This window comes from Diachasma alloeum, unplaced genomic scaffold (genome assembly GCF_001412515.2).
Source record: "Diachasma alloeum isolate Michigan unplaced genomic scaffold, Dall2.0 Dall_scaffold_00179, whole genome shotgun sequence".
Lineage (NCBI taxonomy): Eukaryota > Metazoa > Arthropoda > Insecta > Hymenoptera > Braconidae > Diachasma > Diachasma alloeum.
Window position 1 is genome coordinate 1006909 of NW_021680345.1, and position 21738 is coordinate 1028646.

The 21738-nt window shown below is 36.8% G+C and overlaps 2 protein-coding genes across 4 annotated transcripts in view; one reads left to right on the forward strand and one right to left on the reverse strand.

The window, feature by feature from the left end:
- The window catches only part of LOC107042594 (calmodulin-A), an 88126-nt gene that overhangs the window by 38161 nt on the left and 28227 nt on the right, over window positions 1-21738 (forward strand). The window lies entirely within an intron of this gene.
- Window positions 2100-11205, reverse strand: LOC107042626 (troponin C). Of its 2 annotated transcripts, XM_015263754.1 has the most exons (5): window positions 11073-11205; window positions 8744-8762; window positions 6137-6280; window positions 2752-3000; window positions 2100-2239 (listed from the first exon to the last, which is right to left on the reverse strand). In XM_015263754.1, the coding sequence occupies exons 1-5, from the start codon at window positions 11073-11075 to the stop codon at window positions 2211-2213; spliced, it is 444 nt and encodes a 147-aa protein (XP_015119240.1). In that variant the 5' UTR covers window positions 11076-11205; the 3' UTR covers window positions 2100-2210. The 2 variants fall into 2 exon arrangements, with proteins under 2 accessions (XP_015119240.1, XP_015119249.1); XM_015263763.2 differs by lacking the exons at window positions 8744-8762; window positions 11073-11205 and adding an exon at window positions 7965-8459.

The window sequence follows — 21738 nt, forward strand, 5'->3', positions numbered from 1 at the left end:
AAAAATTGTTGAGGACTTTTTGACTATAATTCGATGGTGATGGAATATAGTCAGAAGAATTATATTTTTCTCTCAGTACAGATAATCCAAGAACGGGATTTGAAAAAGGGGGATTCCGTCACTATGCGACCACTTAAGGGTTAACGTTAAGCAGTCAATTGTGAGCTTTTAATCTACTCCCCCCGTGACCTTTTACGAAACTTGATGTATTATTTCATGTGGGTCAGGAGACAGGTGTAATCAAGCAGTTGTACTCAAGCAGTCATTGTGTATCACATTTAAACAGTCGTCAGTGCGACCATTACATCCAGAGGATGGATCCCAGTGGACAGGTGGAGAGAGGACCCTCTGAGCCCTTGAGAATCCATCCAGGCGGCCTTACCTATCCAACATTTGCATTCCTTCATCGCTTACGAAGCGATGAATATTTAGACGAGGATTTTGCACTCTGTGGTTAAGCTTCTCCTATCCCGCCGACTCAGAATAAAATAAAGTGAAAAGAGTAGTCGGAGAAAACAAAGGGGAAAGAAGATAGAAAGGGGTTTTAGAGGGAAAAAAAAGTGAGGGGACCGAACACTCGAGTGTCTCGTGCCTTTTCGTGGAAATCCATTAATCTCCGTAGGGTCCAGTGGAATAGTAGAGAAGTTGGTGGGAGAGGAGGATGGGGTGCAGGGGTGGGCTTTAAAGCGAGCGACCAGCGTGATTAAAATCTTCCGCCTGGGACTCCTGGGCACTCACAAAGATATATGCTCCACTTCTGAGCTGTATAGTTGGTCCACTGGGCGAGAATTGTGGACACTATTGTGTCCGGTGTTCGAAATTATACGGCTATACATCAGTATGGAGAATGAGAATGGGTTTAAATCAGGAGCTGGGAATTTTTTAGGAATTGAAAGTCAATTTTTGCAGTGATAAATGCTCTTTTAGTATCACTACAATCGATTCAAATATCGCGGAGAGAATTACTCTGGACGTTTGAATTTCGAATTGATACATACGAGAGCAGCAATATTGTAACAGTCAATTGAATTGTGCTCTCGCCATTTATTGTAGTAATTTCCGGGAAAATGACGTTGAATTAAATTTAGGGGGAGAAATTATGAAGTTTTCAATTTGAGTGAGAACTCGAGGCAATTTTAGTTTTTTGAGGAGCCAGACAACGAGAATTCTCTAACTTAATTGAATTTTCAATTAAATTATGAATATTCACTTCTAAATGTGCTGAATTCAGTAGCTAAGCGGTAAGCCGGGTTAAATCGATTTTGACTATTGACCAGCTTTTGACAAATATCTCGGAATCTAAAAGAGATAGAAAAATTGTTCTCATGACTTTTTTTTGTAAAAATAATTGAGGGTGATAAAAAAGGTAATGAGAAAAATTTTGCCATCTCTCTTAGATTCCAAGATATTCATAAAAAATTGGCCAAAAGGCAAAATCGACTTAACCCGATTTACCGCGTCGCTACTAAATTGTGCACACCAAGAAATACTTTCTGGATTCAAGAAGAAAGACTATGATCCAAACTACTTGAACTCCAACTTATTTTGTGTTTAAAAATTATCATCATATTATTATATTATTATTATATTTATTTGAAATTGGTTCACGTCTATAATACTTATTTCAGGAAAAATACTTTTTCTATCAGTGCAGACGTAATTTTAGAATTTTTTTTGCAATGTAATTTGTGAATCGTCTTCAATACTGGAACCAAGTCCATTTATAAATGACCCTAAGCCGCTTTTTTTTCACGCGGAGAGAAATGCTCTGTAAAAATTACGGACCTCACAGTTCGCTCACCGATTACCCTACTGGAAAATCCGAAATTCGAAAGACCTGACCAATCCGAAAGACCTGACCAAAATTTCCACTAGGGTACGGAATCGCCTCAGCAAATTTAAGTGACGGTATCGTAATTTTTCACAGGACATTCAGGTAAAAATTACGGCGGAACACTGGAAAAATTCCGTAACAGTTCCGTACAATTTCCTGAAACCATATTGCGCTCCGGAATTACGAAAAGGATTCGTAATTTCTATTGAATATTTCTCTCCGTGCAGGGGTATTACCAGGGATTAATTCGAAGACAAATAAAATCCAATCATGTACTGATGATTCTTTAATCGATAAATTATCTGTATATTTGGTTTGTTCTTAATTGTCTCCTTATTTGATAAATAAATGGCATTTTTCAAAAGAGTATTCAGGTTCAGTCACCGGTCATCATCTCCATGAATTCTGAAACAAAGAAAAGCGACGGTTTTAATTCCCAACGATGCACCGATGGTTTCATACCTTTTTTTCATTCATTATGTACAAGGCCGCGGATTATTACCTACACACACAGTGCCCACAAATAGCGAATCCAAAAACCCCAGAATCGGATGCACAAAGTGTAAAAGAAACAGTGCCGAAGCCTCGAGCTCTCGGTGCAATTAAAATCTTAGCCCCCTCTAGAGAGAAACAGCAGGAGAGAGCCTCATTTCTGTGGGCTCATTTGTCCCAAGAAATTTAATCCCAGTTTTCTCACCGCGCGCTCTTTCTCACTCCCACTCTCATGGAAATCGTGATAAGAATGATAATGAATGCAAGTTGGTTTCATTTCAGTCGAGTTGAATCCAGAAGACGAAAAAGTATTTGACACATTAAGAAAAGTAACTTTGAAGCACACATAATGAGTTTAGAGAAAGAAATTCATTGAAAATAAACGTTGAAATAAATAATTAGAGTTTAAGGAGTTTAAAAGTTACCGTCGAAATCAACTGTGCCGGAGCCGTCGGTATCGATTTCCGCGATCATTCCGTCCATTTGATCGGGCGTTATCTGGTCATCGAGGGCAGCCAGAATCTCCCTGAGTGAGCTCGTGGGAATGTATCCATTTCCCTCCTTATCATATAACCTGAAGGCTTCTTTCAGTTCCTTCTGGAGGGCCTCATCGTCCTCCTCCTGGAAGTGACAGGCCACCCGACAGAACGCATCAAAATTTACGACTCCACTTCCTAAAATATCAACAAACAAAAAAACTTGAAAACTTTCCACATTAAACTGCCAAAATCCCTCCAACTCTATTGCACTTATCCTCGATAATGAGTTTCTAGCTCGATTAGTTCACCACCAGTTGGAGCTCTCGATAATGAACGCTCGGAGAGTCTAACGCGCATCAAAGGATTAAATCTGAATCAACTGTGGGGGAATCCTGATCGAACATTGATAGCAACGACGTGCCTGGAATAATAATAGTCGCCTCTTCACTGGTTCCATACAGGGGAATGTTTGGGGAGATATAGTCTGAATAGGAAGTGCATAACCCCTCGGGAAAACCCTCGCATATAACGCTCTTTTAGCCTCTGTTTTCAAGCAACACAGGGGATCAAGACTAATTCAGGTGACACGGCTTAAGTCTGACCCATTACACGAGAGTTACATATCATCGTGGTAGGACATTTACCAAAAAGCCACTTTCCCCTCATGACTTCGCGTGAACGTACGAGGAAGAGTGTCATCTGGTGTGGGTTCTAACAACAACCATCTCCGCTTTTACGACTACCTTTTTGTTCTCGTACGCCGATTCAGTAGTGACATGGTGAGATAAGACAGACGGGAGCGGGTTATAAGGGATCTCCTGAGCTGTATAATTTCTCGGAAATTAATAGAGAGAATTGAAGGAGGTTTATTATTTCTCAGAAGTTTATCATATTTCAACACTTGGAGGGGTACGGTCAACACACTCACGGAGAGAAATGTTCAGTAAAAATTACGGAACTCACAATTCACTCACCGATTACGGAATCGACTCAGGAAATTTAATGACGGTATCGTAATTTTTCACAGCAGATTCGGATAAAAATTACGGAACGCTCTGGAAAAATTCCGTGACAGTTCCGTAAAATTCCCTAAAACGACATTTCGTTGCGGAATTACGGAAAAGATATGTAATTTTTATTGATTATTTTTCCCAATCCGATTTCGACCAATCAGATCGCAGTATTGGAGGCTACCCGTGGTGAAATTCTTACTCACCATTTAGGCCATTTTTTTTCATCTTTCTGATCTTTATAGAGAGGGAGAGCCGTGATTCATTACATAGTTTCTCGACAATTCCCTATTGCAAGACTATTCCTCGAATAAGACTCATATGCGGCGTAATCTCGAAGGAACAAATATTCAAACGAATCAAGGTCCAATTTCAGTGTTTTCCTCTCGAAGTGCAGCTTTTTTGCTATAATTACAATATTCATTTGCATTTCACAGAGTGCAATGAATTCCTAAAATTGCATTTTTCCCGGATGCTCGATCAACTGATCGAGTCTTACGTAGTGCACAGATAAAAATAAACGCGGTTTTTCACCGAGTTTTCCTTTCACTCTACTGCTGTCTGACAAAAAATTCATCATCACTAGAACGATTTTCCACTGATATCCTTGTTTCACCAGTCGAGCACGTCCTCCAAAGTAGTTGGGAATTCATACGAGAAGACCAGGTAATAGAATGAATAAAAATTGTGTAGCGCTCCGTTCTGTCTATTGGGAATTTACAATTTACAATTTACAATTCTATTCTATTCTCTTTAATCGTTATGCACAACGGCTACCAAAACAATTCCCGCGGTCTCAGTGGCTCTAAAAAGTAACGTTTATTCCATTCCTTTATTGTCGTGCAGCAGAATGAATCTGTCAATGCGTAACGTGAGAAAAAAGTATGTATCGACAGATTATGCAGTGTTTGTAATGCGTATGGGAAAAAAGAGGATCGTGTGGGGATTTGAAAGGGCCTGGTCATGATCGAATATTGACGAGGATAACTACACCGTTGGCTGCAGACTGAACCACTTTTCATCCGGTTTATCTCCGTGGTATACGTGTCTCCTCGCTGCACAACGATACGCACATTTCTCTCGGTTCACGATGGAGATGCATCTGCAGGTACCCGTTGCATTTAATCTTTGAGGGAGTAACGTCCGGGTTTTACGTTTGTCATGCAAATGCTGTGTGCGTTGCAGATGAACGCTGGAGGTACGTTGCCATGGTTATGGGTTATATGGCAATGAAAAGAATTTAACCAGAAAAATGGCATTTTTTGAGTGCTTCATCGGTTCAGTGTTTCAGGAATTCTATTTTGGAGAGTGTACCGTACGGGGGTCGTTAAATTGAGTTTGTGAGTGTTATGGGAGATGCTGGAATGAGGTGGGTCATGTGCCCGAAGTGATGACTCATTTAGGTCGCGGATTTATATAGGTCGCGAGAATCCGACTACTATCTTGAGAGGCACTATGACAAAATTCGGATATGAGGGGTATTTACGCTCGTTCTTCAAGGCCGTCGATGATATGTATACATAGCTGAAGATAAAATTGTGGAACGACATCCGTGGGGTACTTTAATGGGGAGGGGAGAGGAGGAGCGTGAAGATTTTCTGGGTGTGAAATTGTCACTACTGCCGTCAGGGTAGGAGTACCCGAACGCATACTATTATTGTAATTATGAGTTATTTTCAGGGATAGACAAATTGTAATATTTTATTACGGTTAAATATTGTAGCCATCAAGCAAATAACATCACTCTTGAAATTTTTTGAGTACTTAAATATCATCAATTCAAATATTCAAATTTTCAACTATTTTATCAATCAATAATCGAGGTAGGAAGATTGATGATCACTTGTGTAATCGAAAATCCCCTTTCAAGAAATTTGAATTATTCATTTAGGAGTAAATTTACAGTTTCATATTAGCAAATTTTAAATATATCATTATTCGTAAAAATCAGATTATTAATATTATATTATTTGAAAAATTGAATCAACATGTTTTAAACCTTCAATAATGTAAGGGTCAAATCCTTGTAATATTACACGATATAAATTTCCGGACTTTAGCACGAAAAATTCAGACGAAAATTTTTAACAGTGCAGAGAAATCTCAAAACAAAGCGTTTGCACTCTGATTATATTTCAAGTGGAAGGCTTATGCTTTGTGTACGTCATCATTTGTACAAGTTTTTAGGAAATCGATAAATCAATTGTCTTTGTGTAAGGGAGTTTACTTTATAAGCCGACCTTGGAGAATAATCGCTTGTAAAATTCATGAGGAAAAACGTTTAGGTTCTAATTTCTGAGTCATTAGTTCTCAATTCTCACCGTCTTCGTCTTCCTTCTGGAGTAGCACCTCTAGCTCCTGGTCGTCGAATGTGTGGCCCAGGGTGTTGAGAATAGTCTTTACTTTCTCTTTTTCAATTCTTCCGTTTTTCGCAGAGTCGAACATGGAGAACGCTCTCTTTAACACTGGTAACAATCAAGATAAAATTGGCCATCAATTTCGGTGGTATGTAAAAATGTGAAATGTCATTTTTTTGGCAGTCACGCATGACATATCAGCGGTCGTGACGAAACCAATTCCATTTTTATCTCCTCCAAAAACGCAATTCCAATTTCGTATCGACGATGGAGTTTGCCAAATGCATCAATATACGTCGAACTCTGTTTATTTACTCTCACGGTAGAATAATAATCAGTCTTAAACAGAAGCCAAAGCATCTGCAGGCGGCAGGGTCACTCCCTGGAATTTCGGTGCAGTTTGAAATAATAAATAAACAATTTTGGCAAAAAAAATTGAAAAGGGCAATGAATATTTCACTTTTTTAGGTCAGCATTTATATTGCGATTTGAACGGAGACAAACATTTTGCTGTAAAAAAATTGGAATTGGTTCAACACAGAAAAAAAAGTGGATTTGCTTTAGAATAAAGTTTCTAAAATCTAGAAACTATTTTCTAAAGCTAATCCACTTTTTTTCTCTGTGAATGGTTCTTCTGATATTCCGAAAGAATGGTTTTTGAGAAATTATTATATCTCATACGTAACGGAACTGGGTGGAAATCTTTTATAGAAGTAACTCGGTAGTACTATGTGATGAGCAAAACTCTCAATTTTGAAGAGATTTGAAAGAGCGAGGAAAAAAAACACCTTTGCCCTCTGTGGAAATATCCATGTAAGTGAAGAATTAATTTGTCGATTAATATAATGAAGAAATATACATTTCGTGGAAAAAAATCATTTTATTTTATGAAAGAATTAATGAATCAACAGACTTTTTCTATTGGTCTAAAAAATTCGAATTATTCATTTCAATTTTGGATTTCCGGAGACATTTTCTCAAGAACAATATCAGCAGGTTTATCTGCGAATATTTATCTGCATCTCAGAATATTTGAGGATATTAATAGTAATTGAGAAGATTGAGAGATTTTGAATTACCAATTTTGTTAAATAAATTTCGTAAGAAAATTTCAAAAACATTATAGATAATCAGCGTTTTTCGAATAATATTTTGCAGTAATTTATTCAAAGATTGAGGAGAGGTTCAGCCGGATAAAAAAACTTTTTGGTTTTTCAGAAAAAAAAATATTAAAAATACTATTACCCGCGGGAGTTTTCCACGGGAATCTGATTTTGTCAGTTAAAATTATCTGCGTCCACTCAAAATTAGGAATTGAAATTTTTTGTTTATTGAAAAGTCAACTTAATAAAAATTCCAACGTATTTTTTTCAATAGTTTTTTTGCATGATCACTAATTTTTTCTCCTTAATTATAAAAAATGTGAGAGAAGATACATTTTGAAATTTATTCGGTTGTCACAATTTCTATTAATATCTCAAGCAACACGCAGGGGACCAAGCCGTTCTGTCAGATGTGACTGTGACTTGATGTGTTATTTGTCATTTTCATTTTTTACTTCTACCAATTCCATTCTTATTTTCCTCAGATTTTCAAAAAGTTTTTCTACGGTTCACGTGAAATCTTTCAAAATATACAGTACCCTAGGGTCAAATGGAGCACAAATATTCAAAAGCATTTCAATGAAGAATGGCCCAAACAATTCCATACACTTAAAGCTGAATGAAAAGGCAACATTCCAAGGACTTTTTAGATAAAATTTTAATATTGAAAAAAGTTTTTCCTTGCTGACCTGCATTTTTTCTCGTCTGGGGATTGGCATTTGCCCTTCCTCAAACTCATAAAAGTGGAAATCACTACGGAAAAACATCGTTCACGACTAGTGTCGTAGGGTTTATTTACTCGCGTGGTTGGCCAGTCCTCACTTTCGGCTCGGACGCAAACTCCGCCCGAGTAAAGACCCCATGGCACTCGCTCTGAAATATACTAACACTTGCAAAATTTTCCTTCCGGAACGAACGAACTAAAATAAAAACAAAACCTAAAAACTGAATAATTCAAATTTCGAGATTCACAAAACTTTCCGCACTTGACCCGAGGGGTTATCTGTAATGTAAATTCGACAATCCGAAATAGCAGTTGAAATCACGGAGTTTACATCAAACTCACAATGACGATTTGCAGCAGTAGTTTATACATGTTCCACCTCTCGCGTAACGACAAAATTCACTGACCCAAATCCCAACCCCGCGGGTAGTGTTGTCGCCCACCGGAAAATTATATACGAATGGCAAAGCCGATATACTTGTTGACGCAGTTACACGGATGAATGAGTGTCGTGTTTCCAAAATTTATCGATCAAATCCCCAACCAGAAAGTCCTCACGAATCACATATAATACGTGTGATTTATGAATACCGGTTCATTATAGATTATCAAGGGACAGACCGGGGAATATTGACGAATAAATGCGTTATTGTCGGGAATTTTTCGCCGCGTAGATATAATTAAGTGCCCTCGATTTTAAAGTTTCACACAGGGAATGGTAAATGAGGAATTACTTGTACTCACTTTTAGTCTGCTCGTCATCCTGAAAAACACCATAACGTTTGAATTAATGCATGTTACATTTTATCTATGTGATTGAAGTGGTGGATTCGAGAGTTGAAAAATACTCGAAAGCGATTTAATTGGAAATCGGAAAACTGCATGGTGAACGCGGGTTCATATCGATCCGACAAACAAGCCCCAGTGAAATTGCATCGACATACCTTTCATCTTTGAGCTCCATGTGAATGAAAGTAGGGGGGAAATAAAAATTGCAAAACTGCAAATTCTACTGGAATTGATGATTGATAGGTACGAGATTTGTCTCGATAATTGCAAGGCGATTAAGTCATTATTAAGAATGATCCATAAATTCTTTAATCAACAAAAAAGATTGATTGCAATTATCAAGACAGAATCGATTTTAGGTAAAACCTAGTTCACAGAAAAAAAGTTTTTGTTTTTAATCGATCCTCAATATTGAGAAAATCTATCCCTAATTTAGAGGGATCCATAACACTAACTAGAGGTCAGTAAAATTTCGGGAGTACATTCTGAAGATTTCGGATTATATCACTGGAAAGAGACGAATAAATCACTCGGTTTAAGGATTTTTTACTTATCAATCATTAGAATAATACACATTTCTAAAAACTAAAACTATTTTTTCATCACTTGTGTGTAAAGTGAAATTTTGCGCACAATCCTACTTTCGCGTGGGCGAAATTCTACTTTCCACACACTGTGATAAAGAATAGGGTTCAACACTCGTGAGAAGTGTTCTTTGACCCTTGGGAGGATAGCACTCGCCCATGCCTTTTACGCACTCGTATCGAAAGATACTATTCTCTGTTTGGTTACAACGCGCGAGTTTTAAACTTGGTCGCATCGTAAGGGATTTACGCCGGGGTCTTTGGCCTCCAGTGTTGTCAAATTCGCTCTATATTACTACGCGTTTAGCAGGTTTTCGGTAACGTCGCGCAACGGACGATTTCCTTTAAAGTCGAAAAAAATCAATCATTTGTTTGAAGTGTTTTTATTCTCCAGGAATTTCGAATCTTATACTATACTGGCGAATATTATACTATAGTGATGAATACTATACTTTTCTAAATACTTCAATTTATGACCTTTAATGCCTTCTTACAATCATTGAACTGTGTTCTACTCTGAAAGAGGGATAGTGACCGAAACCCAAGTGGAAACTCGAGTTAGGCTAGAAGATGAAACTGATCAGTAGAAAATTATTTCGATCAGTTTTGTATCTGACATGTAACGCTTATTTGGATCCATGCCTGATCAAAATGCTAGCGTCCGATCTTTCTAATCAGTAGCGGCTCTCTGTAGTAGATTACAGGAAATTTCATGAGAGCGACAATGAATCGGATTTAGGGAAAAAAAGGTTATGAAATTTCAAGTTTTAAGTAGAATTCACCGAAATTCATGAGTTTTCAGTGGAAGTGAGATGGGAATTTCCCAACTTGATTGAATTTTCAGTGGAACATGAATATTCAAAATAACGTGAATTTGGAATTTTCCTGATTTTTCTAAATTTTCACAGAATAATAGAGCTAAAAAATCAAGTATTTTATTGATTTCAAGATCATTTAAACAGAAAATCAATGGAATAGTTAGTTTTTCAATAACAAGATTCCTTGAAATTTCGCTGGAATTTGAACACGATAAAAATTTCCAGAATTTGGCAACTAAAATTCAGACAAAAATTTTTAATGGTGACAAACTGCTTGATACAAGTACCCGGAGAAAAAAATTCCAGAAAAATTACTGTGGTAGTAGGGTAAAATAGGTTCATTTCCGGAATTTCTGCCGTACGCTACAGAAAGTTTTCTCGGATTTAACGTGAAAAATTCCGGTGCTGGCACGGTAATTTTTCTAGGTCCGTCCAAGCGAACCCATTTTACCGTGCTGGCACAGTAATTTTTCTGGAATTTTTTTCTTCGTGTAAAGACGTACTTCGCAAAAAACTTTTTTTTTCTCAGTTTTCTCATCGGTTATATCTTCAAGTTCAGACGGGACTATTTCCGGTTAACCCGTCAATCGCAAGAAAAAAAAGATGCGCTGCGGCGGTTCCCTTTACAATGACCAACTACTTTTAACTGTTTCAATGATTCTCCTCATTCCGAGATTTGTCGAGCGATAAATCACAGGCTAACGACACTTGATATCGAATGACTGGGGCATTTCCACTCTCAAAGCAATAAAGTGAATTCGTAACCAGAACAGAATAGAACACAACAGGGATTATATTTTTATTAATCTCTCATTCCATTAAGCGGAATGTGAACACTTTATACGTAGCAAACTGGGGTAATTCAAAAATCCGTGGACTGACCATTATGTCGAGAGTTCTTGCTCTTGCTTTATTCCACGACCGACCTACTCTTGAGTGTCTCACCCACACTAAACTAACGTCGGCTTTGCAGGATAACTTTTATAACCTTCGTCCAACGGCAAAAGCTTTTTTCCCACCGCTTTCCGTTTGTTGTTCCTCCTACTCCCGGTGGTATGCTGTGAAGATGGGCTATAATACTACAGACGAAGTGAAAACAGAAACGACCAATCGGCGAGAACAAGTATCTTGCTCGTTGCCACTTCGTTGGATATTCAGGGGACGGGGAAAAACGGTGTCATGTGCCTGTATTGAGAGACATGGGTGGGACATATGATGAAATTCTCACGAGAAAAAACGAGAGATACGGGACAGATTCACGCTCATGTATACCCATCCCTGGGGTTTATCGTCGACTGGGGTTTAATTTTTCCACTTTGGACGTAAATTCGACTGACGAATACCTCGGATTACCCCGGAAAATATATATTTTGATACGATAGAGGGGAAAAATGGGTGGATAAGGAGAAAATCACAGGTTTTTGCGCCCGAATGGAAGCATTGTAATTGTCAAATTCAAGTTTCCGATTTGTGTCATATTAAATTATTATAATCCAAAAAGTCCGGATATGTCATTTTTAGTTTAGATTTAGTTTAGCATTTGTTGGTACAGATATTTCTCTATACCATCCAAATTATATACTGGTAATATAGTGAGTTTCTTGATGAAATTTCAAATATGAAAAAATTTTCATACTTGAAATTTTATCAAATATTTAAAAAGCTTAATTAGAAATATGAGACAATTGTTTAACGAAAAAATTTCCCTGAGTCTAATAAAATTATATGAGAAGATGAATTTATACTACAGAAGTAGATGATGTGCCAGATGATTATTTGGAAGCATATTGTTAATTTATTACCAAAAAAATATACTATATTGATATAAAAGCAATTTCCCCACCTGTCTATATTGGTTTTTGAATAAAAGCATTTTACTCGTTGCAGGAGATAAAAATATCAGAAAAATTTACGTGATTGCGGTGATACCTTATTGAATCCAGAAAAGATACTTCTTACGTGAAATAATTCTTCTCATATTGATCAATGGTTTTAAATTAAAAACGGAATTAATTTCGTTTCGAAATTTCATGTTTTTTTCCCCTTAAATCGCATTCAGTGTCACTGTTCTGAAAATTCAAGAATATATTTATCGTAATTTTCTGGTTTTCTATTCATTTTCAGGGAAAACTGGAACTGAAATTTACAGCTCTCTTTGATTTTTCCACGAAATTCGGAATTTTCAATTACGAAATTCCTTGAAATGTCAGTGGTAATTAAATTTGATAAAAATTTCCAAAAAGTGTACCGGAAATTTCAGACAAAATTTTTTAACAGTGTTGACCTCTTGGTGAGAATACTCTTGTGGCCTTCTCCATGTAACGCAAATTGCCAGCAGTGAAGTTTGTTATGACACCACTGAATTTTTAACGTGCTATGTGCTTGAGCTTTTGCGGTGCTGCTCATTTTACTATGCTGTCCGTGTACTCTTCCGGGATGCGTACTATGTGTTTACTAAAGTTATGTTGAAAAGACCAACAAAAATTCACTCGAAGCATGGAAATTTTTACTTTACTACCGGTTTGCTCCTATTACCGTACAGTAATTCCAATTATCAGAAAGAAACAGGAGATGATATTTTTAAAACCCGGAATGTGACCTTGATACAGATACATGTGTGACATAGTAAACATGGGATAGATGTCTATGAATGTGGGAGTTAATGTAGGTGCGTGAAATAATATAATAGCGATTCCTTCACAACTCGCGCTATGATCCTACACTGATAGAAAGGATTAGTTATTGTTTACGAATGGATTTGGTTGGAGACGAGGGTCTATTCGGTCTCATCAAATGTTCATTTGTTAATAGTGAACAAATACACATTTGAGGAGCCTTGTTTGACTCGATTCTCACTTCTCAAGTGAACCACTCGTTAACTATTAACGGATATTCATTTAGTCATATTCAACTCTACTATGCGTTAATAGTTAACGAATCTCGTTTGGAATAAATGAATCAGTCTATCAGTTCAACATCTTCAATTTTCTTCGATTTTCAAAGGGTCAGATTTTCCGTTTTTCTCGGGGAAAGTCGACTTTCGCCAAAATCGAATTTTTTAGCCGGGTGAACGTTGATTCCAACTATTTAAGCGACGGGCTATTCAGAACTCGCAAAAGTATGTCGAAAAAGTGAAAACTGAAATAGTTTTTTTTTTAGATTTTCAAAGGGTCAGATTTTTCGTTTTTCCCAGGGGAAAGTCGACTTTCGCCAAAATCGAATTTTTTAGCCGGGTGAATGTTGATTCCAACCATTAAAGCGACGGGCTATTCAGAACTCTTAAAAGTATGTCGAAAAAGTGAAAACTGAAAAAAAAAAATTAGGGTAGTGGCCTAATGTGCCCCTCTAGTCAGTGTGACAGAAGGGCACATTAGGGTTCTGCACTGGGGTACAGTTGAGAGTAAGACGGCCCTTGGAAAACCTATAGAAATCGTATAGAAATCATTTGAATAAAAAATATCCATATAGAACTATCCGAATATCATATACGAAAGTCCTATAGAAATTCTATACGCAATCCGTATAGAAAATTTCTATACGATTTTATCATACGTGCACCCCCCCCCCCTCCAACCCCACCCAACTATGCTTACGTAATACTTGAATGTCCCCTTATGGAAATAAAAGAAATCTAAAAGTCTTTCAAGAGTAAAAAAATACCCATAGCGATTTTTATTCTAGGGATTCTTTCAACTTTTGTGGCAAAATAAAAACGTTGACGCTATCGTTGGAATGGCATGGGTCGTAAAGTAGTTTTGATATTCCCACTAATGTATTCGAGTTTTTCCACCTCAAAAGCATTTCAAGGGAACAAAGAACCCTTCGTGTACCTGAGAAATCATCTCATATGGCACAACTTCAACAGGAAAAAAAACTTTACCACCAGAGACTGCCTGGATATTGCTAAGTAGAATCTCTTGAAGGCAACGAGAAGAACCACAAAATTGAAGACACAGTGAAGGCTATTTCAAAACAGCTATGATACTGTCGCTTTCCATGCGACCGCCTTGCTTTAGTTTCGAATATTCTTCTCATCGAGTCTCAAGGCAAACCAGGGGATTCAATCTGAAGGGAGTCGTAGACATTTTAAAAAAACAAAAGTCCCTCGAAAATAAGAACAATAAGAGTTGTTGGCCGTTGGCCGAATCTACAATTGTGATTTTTATTTTTTCCGTCACGAAGAAAAAACTACACTTGTGGTAGAATGGTTATTTCCGAGATTTTCACATGGACTTAGAAAAAGTATGAGGCAATAGATTAATATTTCCTCTTAATTCGAGAAATTTTATGGAATTGAATCTATACTTTCTCGAGTTATTTACAGCAAATTTTTGCGTTAGGTAAACATTCTGTTACGTAATTTTTTCATCGACCTTGTAATTTATTCATCAGCCATGTAAACATATGGAGAGAATTGACTATTTTCAAAACTATAGAATTTAAACTATAGAAACAACGAAAAAGGAATACTGCAGCTTCAATTACATATCGGTTTCATAATTTTCCGTTGATTAGAAGTCATTACATTCTAGTCATATCAAGCGTACTTCACGCTTGGAAACAAAAGGGCCCCGTCCGTAAGGAGTTAAAGTAAGCCATACCCCCTGTCTCTATCACAGTTATGACATGTTTTACCAACGATTGACATAATCAGAAATTAAAAAGAAGATATTTTATATCTAAGTCATATTTTATATGACCTCATCTGTTGTTCATCTCCATGTTTATAAATCTTCAGTAGTTTCAACAAAATTGATTGTAATGAAAGAGAGTTTTTCGCTAACATCAGACGAATATATGGAGAGAATATTTGCAGACAAATTAAATACTGGTAGTTTGATAGAGAAGTAATTTTCATTTGTTTTGTAATTTCTTTCTGGAGCCTGAAAAAGCTGAAGTATTTTGCGAAACGTCGCATCAATGACAAATTAACGAACGTTGTTTTTTTCATTCCTCCAAATTTTTCCATCCCTACTCAAGATTATCTACTTGTTTCATCAAGATTTATTTTTAAAAATCCGCACATACACATTTTCTAAGACCATCATATCTTCAGATTTCATGATACTCTCCATCATTTCAAAGTGAAATTAAAAGCTCGTCAAAATGGACGATTACAAAGCTTCCATTTGGAAGCAAAAAATATCACGTTAAAATAGAAAAAAGAGAAAAAGTTGAAACGCTGTTGAAACACAATGAAAGTTAGCAACGGGCTTATTAACATGATCGATTAAATGTTTCCTTGGCAAGTAGCTTGCGCATGTAATTTACCCTGGGAATTGTTGAATTCATTTGCGAAACAATTTCCAGCCACAGCTGAGTACCCTGGCGTGCCAAGAGGCCGCTACTTACATTGAAACTCCCAGCCGCCCTCATCAGATAATGATTCCAAGAAACAAGGTAAACCGCCTCATTTTCATCAAGCGAGCCACCTCTCGACGCACGAGCTACATTGATCTATGCCATTATAATGTCCCAAGACACTCGACTTTACGTCCCGTGTAGAAATTATCCTCATATCTCTCGGGTAAAATGTTTGTTCCACATATTACCGGAAGCTCTTGTCACTGGACTACGGACCTACCTAGTATTAAATTACCCCGCGCATGTAACATCTGATTAATGGAACACTGATGAAGTATCCTGATGCTCAACATACCTCTGACGACAGAAAGTGTATGTCATTATATTATGAATTCAAAGGGGTTCGGAATCACGAGGTTGGAATTTTGTGATTAATTGCGTGGAGAATGTCAACATAAGAAAATTTATTTAATACTGAGAGTGACGCAGTGCATTCCAGCGTCGTACACAGAGAAAGTAAAATAGTAAAGATTACCATGTCCGAATCCGCACATACACTGAGAAAAAAAATTACTTTCCCAAGGAATAATTTTCTGGGCAGAAGAATTTAGTTCGTTAGCAGCCTACTTCTTCAGGCCAGTCATTCCCAAGTGGTCAGTAGGCATCTCCAAATATTACAATCATGTTGAATTATAAGATGATTATGCCACGTATGAGCTTGAATGAACACCCACCATTATTTTTCAATTTTTTCACATTTAACATTTTCTTACGAAAAATAATTTCAAATAATTCAGTAGCGAAGTGGTAAACGGTTTAAAGTATCTCTACCCTTCGGCCGGGCTACGCAGTGCTTTTGGATATTTTCTGTTTTTAAATTTTTCAACTAAATTGCATGGAAAAAATTTGAAAAAATTCATACCCAATCAGTATTATCTAAATTAAATTTCGCAAAATATTGATATTTTTTCAGCAATTGAAAAAAAATTATTTGTCTCAAGGAAATATGTTTTGGATATTAGAATTTTTTTTTCTCAGTGTATTGATTTCATATTACTGAATCTTGGTGGTTCAAATACATAGATAAATTTCCAACAAAAATATTGAAGAATTTAATAGGAAAATTTCAAATGAAGAGTTTAATTTGTTCAATTTTTTTAAGAGTTTAAACCTTAAGTGTCTTGAGTTTACGAACGCATCAAGAGGGAATCGCGAATTTCAACCGTTTATTTTAGAGATACTTCCTAGGTTCATAGGACCATTTTCCATTCACATGGTAACCATTTCTATGGACATGGTAGGCATTTCTATGTAACATCTCTTTACTATTTAATTCTCTCCGTGTACGTATTTCTTCCGATGAATGTAAAGAAAGTACAAAATTACCGAAAGTGCCAGCCGTAACTCGTCTGATTAATGGAGCATTGATGATGTGCAGCGGGTTGGGCTCGGCTGTGTGAACTGGGAGCGAACCATCTACTTTAAAATGGGACAAAGAGGCGGGGAATAAATGGATGGTGGCATGCACCTCATTTCCAGGAGAACCCCGAAGGAGAGATGGTACATATGGCTGCATTACGTTCTCATACCTGTCGGGAGAGGTAACGCCAGGAGTTGATATTAATTTTAGGAAATTTGAATGGACAGTTTTGAGCTGTGTTAGCTCGGTATGAATTGCTGGATTCTGGAGGGAGTTGTAAATCTGGAATATCAAATGGGGCGGGCGTATTGGATTGGAATATATATTCCCGTGATTGTGAACTAGTTGACCTGATTTTACTGCTGTTCTTTTCGTTTTACATTTTCCTTGAAAAGTTCGTCACATGTTGAACTTCGTCTCAGTGTAAAAAATGTGCGGAATATTGAAAGTTTCTGACACACAGATAAATTAAATTGAAATTTTGTGAAAACAAATAATTAAAATAATATTCAATTTAGTTGAAAAATTGCTGATTTCAACGACATATTCGTGAGTTTTCAGTGAATGTGAGACGGAAAGTTCACAAATTGATTGAACTTTCAATGGAATATAAATATTCAGAAACAAAATGCCATGAATTTCAAAGATTTCCCTGAATTTTCCAGATTTTTCCGAATATTCACGGAATAATTGAACTGAAAAATCGAGTATTTTAATGACTTTCAGATCATTCGAACAGAAAATCAATGGAATATTTGATTTTTCAATGACAAGATATTCTGCAATTTCAGTAGAAATGAAACATGATAAAAATTTCCGGGATTTGACACGGAAAATTCAGACAAAATCTTTTAAAGTGCACAGAGAATAAAATTTTGAAGACTAAATCTATATTTGTAATGAAGATTTTCAATCTCGGTATACGTTTCGTATGTTTGACACAAAAAATCCTTTTTTGATAATTTTTAACAAACGATTTATTTGGCACAAGTAAAACTTGTTTGAGAACTCTGCTGTTTTTCTCTCAGTTTAGTGCAAGTCAAGTGAATGCGCTCCCCGTAGCGTAAAAGCTCGACTCATTGCACAGGATGATATAAAATAAAAAAGTACTACATTATTGACTAAACGTATTAATTACTGAGTTATCTCGAAAATAATATCATTCAAATTGCAATATCCATCATCTCTTACCACCTCAGTAAAAAAATCGTAAAAAATGTATCATTTATCATCGACGACCATTGGCATCGAGCCTAAAAAAGTATCTAACCCCTCACTAAAATGAAGATATAAACGTGCTACAGTACCCATTAATTAACTCGCACGAAGTCGTTAAACGAGAAGTAATTACATTTGGATTTTGTGCACGTGAAACAGATGAGGAAGGGTTAGGTTCTCCTATAATTATCTCGTCAGTCTCCTCCCGCCCACGCGGACATACAGAGTAAGGTGTCCCCTCGATGTCTCCATAGGATCATTACACAGTCTAGTTTATTCCGAGAATAGAATCAATACCAATTATGCCGTTGATAGATAAATTTCGCGTTTCATGCGTCACTGACTGCACCCCAAAACTCACTGAATCCGCGAACTCAGTGAACATTGAATTCTTACGGCACCACATTTCATTATCAATTAACACCGAGCCCGTAATTATGTACGATGCACACGTTCGAGTGTCTGGAAATGTCGGAGGGAAACAATCAGCTGATTGCAACCTCTTGTCTACTATATACGTATATTCCCGGGCCTTTGACGATCCTATACAAAGTCTACTCCAAACAGCATTATAAATAAGTGCCACTTCTCAGTTTTGTTCTCAAATTGTCTTCAGTATGCCTTTGACGACCCTCGAATAACTCAATGCAACGCGTTGTTGATACAAGAATAAAGCGGAAAGAACAAACTCCGTAGAAGCAAGAAGGAGAACAGAACAATGGAAGCCTTCTATTTTTGTTCTTTTTCTCTGTGAATGGCAAGATCGCGAACGTTCAAATTATCGATTTGTTAATTTTCGGTGGAGGAGATTGGAGAAGATATATCGTGAGATGAACATATCGTGTTGTCTGCACAACGCTTAGGTCTTACATGCAAAACAGTTTTAAGGTATATCAATTCAGTAGCGAAGTGGTAAAACGGTTTAAGTTGACTTATCTCAGTTGAGTTTTTGAAGAATATCTCTGAATCTAAAGGAGATAATGAAATTTTTGGAATAATCTTTTGTCTAGAGCAAATTGAGTGCTACAACAAAAGTTTTTACGAAAATTTAGATATCTCCTTTAGATTCTGAGGTATCCACTAAACCTGGCCAATAGTCAAAATTGACTTAAAGCCCATGATAGAGTTGAAAGATGTAGGAAAAATTTGAAAAAATCAAGAGTGATCTGGATCGTACACTTGAAGAAGTCTCGTGAGACTTTTTATGTTCAGTGTTACTCTCAATTATATATTCAAGCTCAAAGATGACATGTTTTTCTGAGAATTCGCCTTATACACGGTACACGGCTCGGAGTTTCGGAATAAAAATTTGAAAATCTATCTACCTGTGATATTTTTGGCGGATGCTTTCATTGATACGGTTTCTTGACACTTCAAAATGGGATGCTAAATTTTTTCAGATTTTTCTGAGGCTTTACTGCCGTGTAATTTGAAAAATCAGAAAAATTGCGGTGCGGTCTTCATAGTTACAAGTCCCATAGTAGCCGTTTCAACGGCTTTCGCAATGATTAAGATTGTTTATTCAAATTGCCTTTATACTTCCTGTATATTTTCATCAAGTGACGGTACGACTGAAATTCCGAGGAATTTTATCATAAAAAATTTCCAATTTTCCGAAAAAACCAATGGAAACTGTAAATTCAATTCAAGTATTGCATGAAAGTCAAGAAATCAGGAAAATTTAAGGCACTTGGGGTTGTTAATGTGATGATTCAATAATCAACAAAATTATTTTGACAATTTTCTCAATTCGGATTTTCACCAATCAAAGTGCAATATTCAGGGTCTTGTGACATCTAGTTATCAGTTTTATTCTGATTATTTTTGGTAATCGGATCTGGTCTTCCCTGGGCCAATCAGAGTTCAGTATTCAATAACATGAAATACTTCCCAATTAAAATTACAGCGATTATTTCCCCCTAGCTTTTGCTAATATCCCTGTAGCTTTTGATAATTTCCCTCTATCTCTGCAATTGTTTCTCTAACCAAATAACTGTCAAATATTATCCTATGGAGTGAAAGAAATTCACGAAAAAAGTCAAAATGAGTCGGTTTGGGAAGGATCCGATTACCAAAAATAACCCGTCGAATACCACTCGACCTCCAAAATTAATCGAACATTTCCCTCATGTTTTCCTGCGTATCAACGATCGGGAAAAGTTTTGCACAGAAATCCCTCGCGCTACGCGCTCGGGATTTTAATCTGCAGAACTTCTCCCTCTCGTTGCTACGCAACAAAACAATCGGGAAATGTCCGATAATTTTGGAAGTCCCGTGGTATTACTACTAATAATCCACCGGATCACGGGTGAATTAACAAACTTATCATTCTACAGCAGAGTCTATGAATTGTTTTCCCTTCTTCTGATAGATATTCTTTATATTTTGGTAAAAAGGATCACGTAACGCTGAACACCGCACTCTATGCGGCCAAAATCAAAATTGAGGAAATTACCTTTCGACTACCCCTCGACCTTCAAAATTCATCGGATACAGTAGACTCCGGTAATAGTTGCACGTATAGGGCTGTAGGACAAGCCGATTCGGCGAATGCGACTCTATTTCCCTTTCGCGCCCAGATTTTGGTAAATCTACTGTCAGAGTACTTTACATTTACGATCTCTTGGAAAGGCGAGACAATAGCGCATCTAAGAAAACATTGATGTGTTTACATTCGTGAGTCGAGAGTAGTAGGGAGTGAGGGAAGAAGTCTTCACACTGGGGAAAAAGCGATCAAAGGGAAATGTAAGGGTAATGTAACGTTCTAACGAAAGTGACTATGACGGGGTTTACTCTATTCCTTTACCTTCAAGCTCCCTTGCAATGAAACCTGTGTGTGTCAAGTTTTGCAGAAAAATTCTTAGAACTGTGAATTCAGGATTTTTAGCCTGCAAAACTTGATATCATTATTTGTCTGCAATGAAGATTTTGGGAAATATCTGATAATTTTGAAGGTCTCCGGGTATTGCACCAAAAAATGTGGTGCATCGATGCAGTATCACTATTTGCAAACAAGCAAATAGTGATACTCAAGTATTTAGTCTATATTTACGACCGAATAGCTGAATGAATAAAGCAGTCTACGAAGACTTCCTAAAACTGTCAAATTGTGAAATAAATTTACTCCAGACATAAATTTACTCTGACGATTTATTTGCCTACACTGTTAAAAAATTTTGTCTGAAATTTCCTGTACATTTTTCGGAAATTTTTATCGAAATTAATTACAATGATAGTGCGAAGCACGAGGGATTTTTCTGCAAAATTTGACACATCGTTCCTAGACAGGGAAGCTCGAGGAAAATATCCGATTAATTTTGAAGCACGAGTGGTATTTGATGGATTATTTTTCCACTCGGATTTCGGCCAAGCAGAGTGCAGTGAACAGCATCCGGATACATTTACACAGCCATACATTTACAACCCAATTTTTTGTTTATCTGTCACACAGAATATTAAACGTGAAATGCGTTGAAAGATGAGAAACATTTGAGAAGCTACTAGTGAATTTCCGTCGGAAATTTTTTAGAAATTTCCGAAATAAAACTGTTTGACAGCCTCAAATACTGCGCTCTGATTGGCTGAAATCCGAGTGAGAAAAATAAT